Raw genomic sequence first — 13,664 nt, 5'->3', positions numbered from 1 at the left:
GCAGCAGAGCTAGGAATAAAATCCAGTTCTCAACTCCCAGTCTTGTGCCTTAACCACAAGACTAATTTTCTTTTCCACGATCCATTTATTAGCATTTGGTAGTATGGAAACCCCTCTTCTGGTGAGCATAGCAGTATTCCTTCTGCATGGTGTAAGTGCAGGATGTGGGGAATCCTTGAGTTTTTAATGGATTCCCCCTAAACTTACAACACTTGATATAGATCTTCTAGAAGCTATCCAGTGGTAATGGTTCACTTACTGGGAGCTGGGCTGGAATTGAGGGCATCCCAGAAGTGAAAGACTCCTGCCCATCTTTAACAAGCAGTAGGTTAAGGGAGGAAAGATGATCTCTTGTCTAAAACACAAGTGCTAGATATTCCATGCTCTGGGTCTCTTACTGACTTTGGGCCATGTCCCTTCAGCTCTCTTTGCCTCTTTCTCCACCTGTGTACAATGGGGCTAATATGTGCCACACAGGGCAGTTGGGGGGCTAAATTCAGTGACCCTTGTAGAGTGCGTACGCATCTTTGGATGGCAGGTATTGGAGGGTGAATGCTCTTTCGCTGAGGGCCTGGTGTGGGAGGGATGTCTAAAAAAGTTTCCCATGTGTTGCAGCATCATGTGCATTGTTACCTGCCTGTGTAATTACTGTTCCTTCAGCATCAGAGATCTGCATGGGGCTCACCCAGCCAGAGGCTGTTCTAAAGCTGGCAGTGTTTAGGGGAACAAGGTGTGGTACATTAACGTCTTCCTGCACATTGTGGTTTGACCCTTGGCTTCCTTGCATTGGGAGGCTTACTGGCTTTGAATAGAATCTAGGTATTGTGCTGGGCAGCGCCCTGGCATTGCCGCCTGGTAGTGGAATCTAGTGTATGGCAATATATGTGGTATTGGAGCCTGTTGGGGAGACAGCATCTCTTCAGCTTAACAGGAAGAGGAGATTGTCTGTCTGTCTGTCTGTCTGTCTGTCTGTCTGTCTGTCTGTCTGTCTGTCTGTCTGTCTGTCTGTCTGTCTGTCTGTAATTAAAAGGTAGGTGGTTCAGGTTTAATTGAGGATCCTGGTGTCTGTACATAGGGGCCCAGAGTGTAAGCTCTTTCAGGCAGGAGTTGCATCTTTCTATGTGTTTGTAGGACACCAACTCTGATCTGATGCTCTGGGCACTACTGGAATGCAAATAATACATAGCGGATCTACCGAGACAGTACGCTTAGTCCCTGGCAGGTCAGGGAACAAGTGAGTGCTTTCCCTTAATGACAGTTTCCCCCACCTAATTTCTGGTCTAGCCATGTAATCTGCGGGATCCCAAGCTGTTAGAAGTGTGTGTGTTGGGGTGGGAGGGAGGAGTGGGAGCAGAACAGGAGTTGCTTTCCCTTCTGGCTCCACTAATAGAGAGCAAGACTTGTTTGGGATGCTGGGCCCCAGGTGCCCGCTTACACTCCTGCCTGTAGAGCTGATTTTAGAGTGTTGCACTGGTGGGTTTCCTAGTGTCCAGCCAGTACTCAGCTGGAAGGATCGTGCTGTGTTGCAGGGATCTAGAAGGCTTTGCACGCTGGTGTGAAGGGATATCTTCAAGTCTCTGACAGGGCGATGGGGACATCAGCCCTGGGGCATTTGAAAGCTAGTGTAATTACCACCTTCAGATGTTTAGAATACAAAGTTTTGAGTAGCCTAATGTTTCGGTTCCCCCGACTCTCTAAAGACTGAAGAGTTCCTTAGATCTATAGATTTAAGAGTAGCAGCCGTGTTAGTCTGTATCCACAAAAAGAAAAGGAGTACTTGTGGCACCTTAGACTAACAAATTTATTTGAGCATAAGCTTTTGTGAGCTACAGCTCACTTCATCAGATGCATTCAGTGGAAAATACAGTGGGGAGATTTATATACATAGAGAACGTGAAACAATGGGTGTTACCATACACACTGTAACGAGAATGATCAGGTAAGGTGAGCTATTACCAGCAGGAGAGCCAGCGGGCAGGGGAGGAACCTTTTTGCAGTGATGATCAAGGTGGGCCATTTCCAGTAGTTGACAAGAACATCTGAAACGCCCATTGTTTCATGTTCTCTATGTATATAAATCTCCCCACTGTATTTTCCACTGAATGCATCCGATGAAGTGAGCTGTAGCTCACAAAAGCTTATGCTCAGATAAATTTGTTTACTCCATCGGCCGAGTGAGCATTCTGGGTGTAAGGAGTTGTTGCCGTCATTCCAGTGAGACCTGAGTTGGTGGATAACAAAGATCCCATGATGCTTTTTTCCACAGTCAGGATATTTTCCCAGATTCATGGCCAGTTTCATCACTTAAATTTTTCTAATCCCAGTGTGGCGTTTAAACACCAGAGCCGCTAATTGTATTCTCCCTGCAGTTTCAGGTGAATATGACTGCCTCCTTCCCTCAAGCTGTTCTACAGTGTTGCTGTAGATTGGTAAACAGCTGCCATGTTTTACCCCAGAGGTGGTTGCGTTCCATTAGGTAGGGAAGTAATTTCTTTCTCCCCTGGAGGCTTGTTTTCTCTGGATGCCAGTTAACTCAGGGGAGTGAACACCTTTGTAAAGGCCAGTCCGGACATTTCCAAATGTTTGTTCCAGGATACACGGTTGTCTACCCTAAGCCAGTGGTTCTCAACCTGTGGCCCACAGATCCTTGGGGGTCCACAGACTCTGTCTAAGGGATCAGAAGAAGCTTGTCATTACTCCAGAACAGTGGTTTTCAACCTCTAGTCTGTGGACTAATATTTCCAAAGGGGTCTGCACCTCCATTTGAAAATTTTTAGGGGTCCACAGATGAAAAAAGGTTGAGATCCACTGCCCTAAGCTGATCCCTGTGGGCAAACTACAAACGCTGATAGCTGGGGAATATCCAGACTAGCCTTTAGAAATGTTAGCTACCCGGTGGTGGTAATAAAAAATCTCATGTAGACACACTCTGGATGGAAGAGGCTATTAAATAGGACTAATGGGGGAAAAATGGGTTAAAATACCCACCTCCCTCCCGCTTTTTACTCTGTGCTGCTCCTCTTTTGTATATGGAGAGTTTACAACTTCTTGCCCAATGCGGGAGAACCCCCTGCGGATTAGGGCAGGTTTACACTTAAAATGCTGCTGTAGCACTTAAGTGAAGATGCTCCTATGCTGGCAGGAGAGCTTCTCCTGTCAGCGTAGTTAATCCACCTCTCCGAAAGGTGATAGCTATGTTGATGGTAGAAGTTCTCGTGTTGACATTGTACTGTCTACATGGGGGGTTAGGTCGGTATAAATCCATACCTATGAGCGATATAGTTATACCAATATAGGTCTGTAGTGTAGACCTGGCCTTAGTCCTTGGCTGTCTTCTCTCTGGGCCATCTCATTGTATTTATCCCAACTCTCTTCCCCCTGCTGGCTTCTGCTCATCTAGGCCCAAACTCTTTCCTCCTGAACCCCTGAGAGGCTACAGCTGTCCTTTGGTGGAGTCAGAGGTAGGAAACAGTGCTCTCTCTAACTGCTTTGTTAGGCCAGGGATCCTGGTAGTCACCTTTGACCTGAGCAGCTTTCCTCCTCTGTCAAGGTTCCTTCCCCACTCTGAACTCTAGGGTACAGATATGGGGACCTGCATGAAAGACCCCCTAAGCTTATTCTTACCAGCTTAGATTAAAAACTTCCCCAAGGTACAAATTTTGCCTTGGCCTTGAACCCTGTGCTGCCACCACCAAGCGTTTTGAACAAAGAACAGGGAAAGAGACCACTTGGAGAGGTCTTCCCCCAAGCCCTACACCCCATTTCCTGGGGAAGGCTTGATAAGAATCCTCACCAATTTGTACAGGTGAACACAGACCGAAACCCTTGGATCTTAAGAACAATGAAAAATCAATCAGGTTCTTAAAAGAGAATTTTAATTAAAGAAAAGGTAAAAGAATCACCTCTGTAAAATCAGGATGGTAACTACCTTACCGGCTAATCAGATTCAAAACATAGAGAATCCCTCTAGGCAAAACCTTAAGTTACAAAAAGACACACGGGAATATACATTCCCTCCAGCATAGCTTATTTTACCAGCCATTAAACAAAAGGAAATCTAGTTTATTTTCTAGCTAGATTACTTACTAACCTAGCAGGAGTTGTAAGGCTTGCATTTCTGATCTGTTCCTGGCAAAAGCATCCCACAGACAGCCAAATCCTTTGTTACCCCCCTGCCCCCTCCAGATTTGAAAGTATCTTGTCCCCTCATTGGTCATTTTGGGTCAGGTGCCAGCGAGGTTATCTTAGCTTCTTAACCCTGTACAGGTGAAAGGGTTTTGCCTCTGGCCAGGAGGGATTTTATAGCACTGTATGCAGAAAGGTGGTTACCCTTCCCTTTTATATTTGACATCCTCTATCATCCTTCTCTCCATATGGTCACTGGAGCAGGGTCAGGACTTGTTACCTTGGCTGTGTGTCTGCAGAGCTACACTTCAGAACAATCTGTTTCCCTTTCCTGGGAAAAGGCACTTGAATGCTGCACCTTCCCGCTGCTCCGTGGGATTAGTCTGAGGGCGGATTGGCTAGAACAGCGTGAGCATGTAGTATTGGGGCCTTTGGGAACCGGATGGAGCGTCAGAGTGCAGAGGTTCTGCTGTGGTTGGAATGTGACAGTTGATCGGAGAAGGTGGGAGTAACGGCTCCATAGGGTAATAAAGAGGGGGTTGTGCCTCCAGCCAGGGGCAGCTGGGGTAGGAGACCCCAGGAGAAACCATGAGTCCTGTGAACTGAGGAAGAGCAGGCTTGGGGAGTGCAGGCCGGGCTAGTGCTGTGAGCTTGCAGCTCTAATGACCCACTTAAAGAAGTATGATTCCAAAAAGGGGTCTTACATCAGCCCAGTGCACCCCATGAAACTAGGGAGAGGGAGCCCCATGGCAGATCCTCTGCCCATTGCCTCAGCACAGATATGTCTGAGCCACCAGCTTGCATATGTGAGGGGAGGGATTGTTCTCTAGTAGTTGGAACATAGAAATCCTCCTGATGCCTGACTGGATTTTATTCCCAGCTCTGCTGTCTGCGTGTTGTGGCCTTGAGAGTGATGCCCTCTCTTTATGGGAGGGCATGCGGGAGCTCAGGTGTGAGTGAAGACTGCTTTTTGTAAATTGCTTTCAGGGCCTTGAGTGGAAGGGGCTATACATGGCCCAGGTGCAACTAACAGAGCTTTGAGTAAAACTTGATTGATCACCTGGAAGTGACAGTGGAGATTATACCATGTATTGGGACTTAAAAGTGCTTATACCACATGTGGAGACAAGAACCATGTGGTAAACTATATTGACCATGCACCGTCAACCGTTTCACCTGTCTGTTTGCCCATCCCCACTGACTCAAGCCACCGATGGGTAGCATTCAGTCCTAAACCTTGAATCTGTCTCTGGTCCTGTATTTCACGAACAGTTATGTCTACTAATGGCCACTTCCCCTTCCTTGCAGTGGTGTAAGGCATTGGTTTATGCCCTCTTCAGGCTGGACTGAACAACATTACACTGCATAGTGAAAAGCTCTTTCAGAGGCTGTTAGAACTAGAGTGGCTGTCTTCTCCCACGAATGCCTCTGGAGCTGGACTCGTGGTCCAAAGGCATCCCTCTCTAGCTTTACAGAGGGGATGTGAAAATGAGTGCTAGTAAAAACTTCCTATAGAATGTGTGGCTTAAATAGAATACATGATGGCATGTGTCTAAGGGTCTGACACTCATTTGGGGTGACCTATGTAGCGCCGTTGTGTCCATCTCAATGTCCGTAGAGCAAACCTTTATTCCACACAATTGTGTACTACAGAGAAGTAAGTAAAGTAGCTGCCATCACTAAATCTTTCCAATGTGATGGCTACCTGCCCATAACAGACAAAAGTGCCAGCATGTTAAATGAAGAGTAGCAGCCCCCTGATGCTGACAGATGATGTCTTTAGGCATCCATTAAAGCCATTCCTTTCTGCAGGCTCCACCAAAAGTGTGTCCCTGCTAATGATCTACTTTCTGGAATAACTTGGAGTAAAGTCCCTTGTAGACCTGAGAAGACTTTGATCTGCACTCTTTGTTTATAAGATGTTCACATCTACATATTAAGCACAAGATGTCCATCCTTCCCCACGTGAGCCCAAACTTACCTTCACACCATAAGCAAAAGACCTCTCCTCTTTTTGCCATGCCAAAAGATGCAGCAAGCCCTGGCTTTGTCAGACCTGGGGGGAAGGTAGGCTGACATCCAGTGCCCTCCACTGGCACTGCCCTGCCATGAGCCCTCAGAGTGCCCCATGCTTTAAGCAGCTCACATCTAGTACAGCAGCTCAGGGAAGGAAGGGTTCATGCCAGGTGCCTAGGGGTCAGTCAGCCCAGAAGAGGATAGGGATTGCTTCCAAGGAGGACAGCCAAGGAACACCCTAGTGAAGGGATTTGGTAGAACTGGCAAAAGATCTTTAGTTGCCCCTCTCGAGGATTGCAGACTAGGCCCTCTTCTGCAAAAGTTATAGTTTGCTCTCCTACTTGATCTTTGAGTGCTACTGTTTAATCTCCATTATTATTATTACTGAGTTGTGTATTCAGCTCTGTACACCCAGACCCTGCCCCAAGGAGTTCCTAGTCTAAGTACATTGTAATCTCATTGTCAAGTTAAACTGTGTTTAACTGTGTATGAATCAGATAGCTAATAGCCCATTTTAGACAGGTTGACACAAAGTCTCTCTAGCTGGAGAGAATCCAGCCTGCCTTAAATACAAATCAGTTTAGAGAGCCCTCGCTTTGAACGCCTTCAACTACCTAAATGTAAAAGAGGTGGCTAACAGATACAATCTGTTTTCATCTTCACAGCAGCTGAGTTAATACCGCCAGAGGAAGCGGGAGATGGAGAGGCAAGAGGGAGCAAATCTTTCCTCCTCAGAAGTTCCTTGCTAGGCAGCTGAGTGTTTTCCGTTTGTGTCCTTATTTCTTAGCTAGGTTTATAATTAGAGCAGATACAAAATAAAACAAAGTTTTAAGTACCCCGCAGCGGCAGCTACTGTGGCTCTAGTCCCATGGGACTAGGCCTGCCTCAGTGCGGTGGGTGTTGTGACCTGGCACACTGGGTTGCAGCACCGCCCAAATTTGGCCCAGCTGCCCCTCCATTGTCTTGCTAAAATTGAGCTGTGATATGCCCTGGTGTGCCAGGTTGCAATGACGGAAGTGGGGAGCTGTCACTACGGGATGAATGCAGGATGGGCTTGTCCCCATTCCCTCTCTCCCCTCTTCCCAGTATGGATAAAACAAAATAACATGAAATTCCTGAAAAATAAAATGAATATTTATTTAAAAAAATAGAATTTCAATTATAATCCCCTGGGGTGGGTGAGTGAGAGGGAGTCAGATTAATTACCCAGTAATGATTGCCTTTCCTCTTGAAGTAACTTTAACTGCTAGGTTCCATAGTAATGTTCTCCAAGTGGAATTGGAGATAAGCTATTAACTGGCTTTCCAATCTGCTCATTGCTTGAGAAATATCATTAACAGTTTCAATGTCGAGTCCCACTCCAAAAAAACTTTCAGCTAAGATTGTTCTGGTGGTTTAACGTAATCCTTGTATGTATTACATATATCCAGAAAGTTACAATAAAAGCGACACCGTCAGCTTGAAATCTGGTCAGATTAAAAGTAGTTGTCATACACCTGCCCTGCCAGTTGCTGTCCTCGTGTGTTTGTGTGGTTTTTCTCTTAGTGTGCTTTTCTCCTGCCTGTCCTGTGTGGAACCACCCCATGCAAACAAGGAAAATGGATTTGAAAAAACAGCTGAAACTTTTTGAAAGTGACTAATTTTTTATGCCCAAATTGAGACTTTTAAAAGGGCCCGATTTTTTTTTTATTTTTTATTTTTTTTTTACAAAGTGCTGAGCACCCACTTCTGAAAATCTGGAGTCTCAAGTTGCGCTACCCAAAATTGAAAGGCACCATTCAGAATGCATAGACAGAAGTGACTTCTAAATTTATTACTCTTTAAAGAGCACATGGGGAAGAAACAGAGCATTGTCTCTCTTTATTTAAAATGACCAGAATCTGTTTATTTCGTTGACATCAGTTTGAAATATTGCCCTTGTGATTCAATCTCATTGAGAGTAATCTGGGTAATACTTCACTGCCATAAAAATCCACTGAGCCAAATTCTGTCCCTTCCTGACCATCTCTGAAATCTCACTGACTTCATTAAGCTGCAGGGGTATAAATTGGGGCAGAATTTACTGTGGTATAAGAACGGCCACACTAGGTCAGACCAATGGTCCATCTCGCCCAGTATCCTGTCTTCTCACAGTGGCCAATGCCAGGTGCCTCAGAAGGAATGAACAGAACAGGAAATTCTCAAGTGATCCATCCTGTCACCCATTCCCAGCTTCTGGCAAACAGAGGCTAGGGACACCATCCCTGCCCATCCTGGCTAATAACCTTTGATGGACCTATCTTCCATGAATTTATCTAGTTCTTTTTTGAACCCTGTTATAGTCATGGCCTTCACAGCATCCCCCGTCAATGAGTTCCTCAGATTGACTGTGCATTGTGTGAAGAAACACTTCCTTTTGTTTTTTTAAACGTGCTGCCTATTAATTTCATTTGGTGGCCTCATAAGTTCTTGCCTTATGAGAAGGAGTAAATAACACTTCCTTATTTACTTTCTCCACCCCAGTCGTGATTTTACAGACCTCTATCCTATCCCCCCTTAGTCGTCTCTTTTCCAAGCTGAAAAGTCAGTGTCATTAATCTCTCCTCGTAGGGAAGCTGCTCCATGCTCCTAATCATTTTTGTTGCCCTTTTCCAATTCCAGTATATTTTTTGAGATGGGGCGACCATATGCAGTATTCAAGGTGTGGGTGTACCATGAATTTATATATAGAGGCAATATGATATTTTCTGTCTTCTCTGTCCCCTTCTTAATGATTCCCAACATTCCGTTAGCTTTTTTTGACTGCCGCTGCACATTGAGTGGATGTTTTCAGAGAACTGTCCACAAGGACTCCTAAGATTTCTCTTTTGAATGGTAACAGCTAATTTAGACCCCATCATTTAATATGTACAGTTGGGATTGTTTTCCAGTGTGCGTTACTTTGCGTATATCAACATTGAATTTCATCTGCCATTTTGTTGCCCAGTCACCCAGTAGTTTAGTGAGATCCCTTTGTAGCTCTTCGCAGTCTGCCTGCGACTTAACTATCTTGAGTAGTTTTGTATCATCTGCAGATTTTTCCACCTCACTGTTTACTTCCTTTTCCAGATCATTTATGAATGTTAAATAGTACTGGTCCCAGTACAGGCCCCTGGGGGACACCACTGTTTACCTCTCCCCATTCTGAAAACTGACCATTTATATGTGTATTGATGACATCTAGTAGATGCTTTCACATAGATTAGTCCCAGAATTTGGTACAATGTGTGTTTTGCATTAGTATAAGAAATAATTTGAAGGCCCTAAGGGTGTCTAGTGAAATTCATGCTTGTGAAGGATAATTTATGGAAACTGATGTTGTATGTTTGTTCCAGTGCATGCTGCCCTGACCCTCCCCTATCAGTGTGTGTAAGCACTGACCTAGAGGTGTGACCTCGTGGATGTAGGCTGGATGGGGTGGGAGTTTGTTCTCTCTAATCCATCTAATCTTTGCCTTTTCTGCTGAGACTACAGATCAGGCCAACTGAAAACTGATAGCGTGCAAAGATCCACTTGTGTTCCCAAGATCTGGATTGAGATCCACTCACTTTATGTGGGCCACAGAGCCGCCAGCAGGTGGCAATACCCAGGGTGGAACAATTTAAATCAAGGCCATTGAAATCGATGATCCACCTTGGCAATAATATTTGTCACTTCTGACTTTGATTGGAATTGTGACCTAGATTGTTTTTTGTTGGCGGTTGTGGGGGAGTTTATAAACTGAGCAAATAGTGCCACTGTTTTTGCAGGGTGTCCCATTGAACTATATCTGAGCTGCTGCGGAGGAGGAAGCAGGGGCTAACTGACATGATTTCCACGGCATTGTGAAACCATTGCCGAAGCAGAAAATGTGCAATATTTTTTTGTGGTGCCATATTCAGGCATCATAGATGCTGATGGACAAAGTAGAGACGTGCACAGAGCTGCATTAATTACAGGTTCCATTAACAGCACTGGAAATGGCAGATAGCAAAGAGAATACTGCCTTTTCTCGATACTTCAGAAAATAAGAGACTCCATGCTATTTTTTAAAAAAGTCACTAAAATCCAGTAGGAGGGGGATATCCCTGTGGTGTAGACCAATATGATACAGTCCGCTTTGAAGTTAATGCCTAAAAGCAGTTTTACTAATTGTGGCTCGATGGAAAGATTAATATTGAATAGCTCCTTGGCCTCTAGCAGGCTGCAAACTGAAAATTCTCTGCCGTGGGAAGAGCTCTGGGTGCTAGACTAAGTGTTTGTTTTTTTTTTTTTTTTTTTTTTACTAATGATTTTCCCCTCAGGGAATTAACACTAAAACACTTGGCTGAGACCAGGAGGCTGGAATATTTAATTCAGGAATTGGGGGGGGGGGAGGAGAAGAACCCTGTAGAGTACCTGACAGGATAGCATAGCTACTACCTTGGCAACTTTCCTGTTGGGTTTTGAAGGGATTCTGGAGATGCCTGGGTGAGTGGGCTTAAGATTTGCTTTAAGGAAACTAAAAGTAGCCGTTGCCAGCATGAGATCCCATGGAATGTCACATAAAGATCTATTCCACAATGCCCTTGGAATGGAGGGAGCTGGCGACGCTAGAGCACTATTTTCTCTTTTGTTTTGGATTGATCATGTGCTCATGTAAAATTAAAATGTTCAATTAATTGAGCAATGGCAGCAAGTGTGAGGGAGCTTCCAACCTCACAGATAAGCTTCCAGTGCACTGGAGTTCCCCTGTGCTCTGGGAAAAGCATGGGAGGATAAATGAGTCCTGAAGGTCAAGTCTTGGACTCCAGACTAGTGAGGGGGCTAAATTCCAGAGCAGTGGGCCTTCCAGTGGGAATGCCCTGTCCTCCCACTACATTACTGAGAGCGTTTGAGGTTTTGGAAGCACCTCCGTGCACAGGAAGGTGTTTAGAAATCTGTGATTTGAGGTAAAAAAGCTTCTTGACTAGCTTTTGACGCTACAATCTATGATGTCAGCACTTACTGCACCTCAGAGCTACCCTTCCTCAGCTGTATTTCAGATCTAACATGCTTAATTTTGTGATATGGGCATGTGAAACTGGTCTCTTCAGTTATGGACGGATTTTGTGTAGCTGTTATTGCAGAGCTAATATCAATAACTCCTCATTCTTTTGAGTGTAGCTGGGGATCAGGAGTTGGATGGAAAGAGTTTGCCTTGTGACAAGATACAAATGAAAGGGGAGTCAGAGGACCAAGGTGGAGAGACTGGGGAGGGTTCACATAGGGAAATATGGTGGAAGGCTTTAAGAAATTAAGTAGGTGCATTGGGTCATGGGGCCTTCGCTTCCCTGTTGGGTCAAGGCAGTCTTCATGGAAGAATGCAGCTGGAGGACTGTACAGACGTGGAAATGGTTGGACGAGGGCAGAGGGGAAGAATTGTCCCCTGAGAACCAGAGCATTGCAGAAGTTATGCTTGTTAGTTTTGGACTGCAATGGTAGCAGCCGTAACTGTACTATGATGTATTTTTCCACTGATCTTGTGCACTAAACAGGGTCAGTATTCGAGTGGGAGACATCCCAAGGAATATTTAGGTCATCTAGAAGTAAGTGTAGGTATTCTGAACCCATATCCCAACGTGGTGTAAAGGGTGCACTGTGATGCTCCAGTTATCACATATCGGAGGAGAGAGAAAGCTGAGCTCCTGACCACTTGTGGATATTAACAAGTTGTGATAGGACTACCAAAGAGTTTGTATGATGGCCCCAATGTCGTGGCCAAATGCCACCTTGATTGATGGCATTACGTTTCTGAAGTGTCCTCTGTAGACAGTAAACTGCTATCCAATGTTGCCGTTTTTAATAATGCACAGTCACCTTCCATCCCAGAAGTGGCCAGCAAAGTTGTCCCCCTGGATAGCTTGGAGATGAGTTTGGGATCCTTTGAGGTAAAAGGAGCTATGGAATTTGGAGACATTTACTGGGGAAATGTGGCTTCCCTCCCCCCCCCCCCCCCACTTCCTAGTGTATTTGAAACTAGCACATTGGGTATAGATTCATAGATAATAAGGTCAGAAGGGACCATTATGATCATCTAGTCCGACCTCCTGCACAACTCAGGCCAAAGCATCTCACCCACCCACTCCTGCGAAAAACCTCTCACCTATGTCTGAGCTATTGAAGTCCTCAAATTGTGGTTTAAAGACTTCAAGGAGCAGAGAATCCTCCAGCAAGTGACCCGTGCTTCATGCTACAGATGAAGGCGAAAAACCTCCAGGGCCTCTTTCAGTCTGCCCTGGAGGAAAATTCCTTCCCGACCCCAAATATGGCAATCAGCTGAACCCTGAGCATATGGGCAAGATTCACCAGCCATATCCTGATCTCTGCTAATCCAACTCTAGCAGCCTTAGCGAAAATGTTAGGGTTCTAGCTGTTTTATGATGCGTTTGATAGTACATGTCCTGTGGTAAACAGTCCAGTGTCATTTAAGCAGCTCTTCCCTGTTTGGGAGGTGGGTACTATTTCTCAATACACTGGGCCAAGCCATTGCAGTTTGCTGCGAAGGGAGGCGCCCTTCCTGGACCAAGGCTGTGTTAGAAAGCCGGGGCTTTTACGAAACGGTCTCAGGGGATCTCTCCTCTTGCTGTTGCCAACTCTCATTTTTTTTAATCTCTCAATTGCAGGTTCACCCTGAACAAAAACAAGATGTCGGATAAGGGGAGTAGCACGGAGGGAAAAACAGACATAGCCAATGGTAAGGGTAGGGGGCGAAGACCCGTTTGAGTTATCTGCGCTTAAGGCTAGCGCTCAGTGAACAACAAGAGATTTGGGATCATTTAGTGATTGCTCTGAGCATGTTCACAGCCCTCTAAATTTGGCGGTTGTAAACCTTCTTCAGATGAAGAGCTTTTAGTGTCAATTCTGGTACAAAGCAAATATTGGCTGTGGCACCAAAATGCATTTCATTAAATGAAATGAACACTGTGACCAAACAAATTCCTCTCTGAAGTGTTCCACAATGTGATTCGAGTGCTCACCAGCCCTCCGTTGGCGGGTTTGGTTGTACAAGATATTGAATAGCTTTGGTTAGTGAACACTCACAAAAATGGTGGTCTGCTTATGAGCAGCAAAAGAGGCTACTTACCCTGTGAATTGTTCACTTAGCTCTACATAAGCTGTTTAAAGTGATATGGGGGAAACAAATGTCCTATCTAAGCATCCTGCAATGGGGGTGGGGGGGAACCCTCATTCTGTCCCTATATCCGTGTTTTCTCTTCCATCACTTCACTAACAAAGTTGCATTAGAATAGGATCTCTGGACCAATTCCTGGTTCCACTGAAGTCCGTGACACAACTTCCATTGACTTCTGGAGACCCAGCATTAGGCCCTCTGTTCCTAATATCTGCTGCACTGTTGTCTCCTCCTTCAAAATCCCTGGAATCAGATGATGGCTGGATCATCTTCAGGTGGAGGAGGATCGGCAGAGAAACCCTTAAAAAGCAGAACTGGCCTTCAGATAGCCTTTGTCATGAAGAAGAGGAGTATGTCTGTGTAAGCAGGATTG

The 13,664-nt window shown here is 45.2% G+C and overlaps 1 protein-coding gene across 4 annotated transcripts in view; it reads left to right on the top strand.

Moving 5' to 3' along the window:
• DCAF8 (DDB1 and CUL4 associated factor 8) overlaps positions 1-13,664 on the top strand; it is a 78,166-nt gene that overhangs the window by 32,023 nt on the left and 32,479 nt on the right. For all 4 annotated transcript variants that reach the window (XM_074938791.1, XM_074938788.1, XM_074938790.1 and 1 more), the window contains one exon: positions 12,783-12,853. In XM_074938791.1, coding sequence (XP_074794892.1) covers positions 12,783-12,853 — 71 coding nt within the window. The remainder of the gene's footprint in view (positions 1-12,782; positions 12,854-13,664) is intronic.

The sequence above is a fragment of the Natator depressus genome, chromosome 24 (assembly GCF_965152275.1).
Source record: "Natator depressus isolate rNatDep1 chromosome 24, rNatDep2.hap1, whole genome shotgun sequence".
NCBI lineage: Eukaryota > Metazoa > Chordata > Testudines > Cheloniidae > Natator > Natator depressus.
This window is presented reverse-complemented; position numbering and strand designations above follow the sequence as displayed.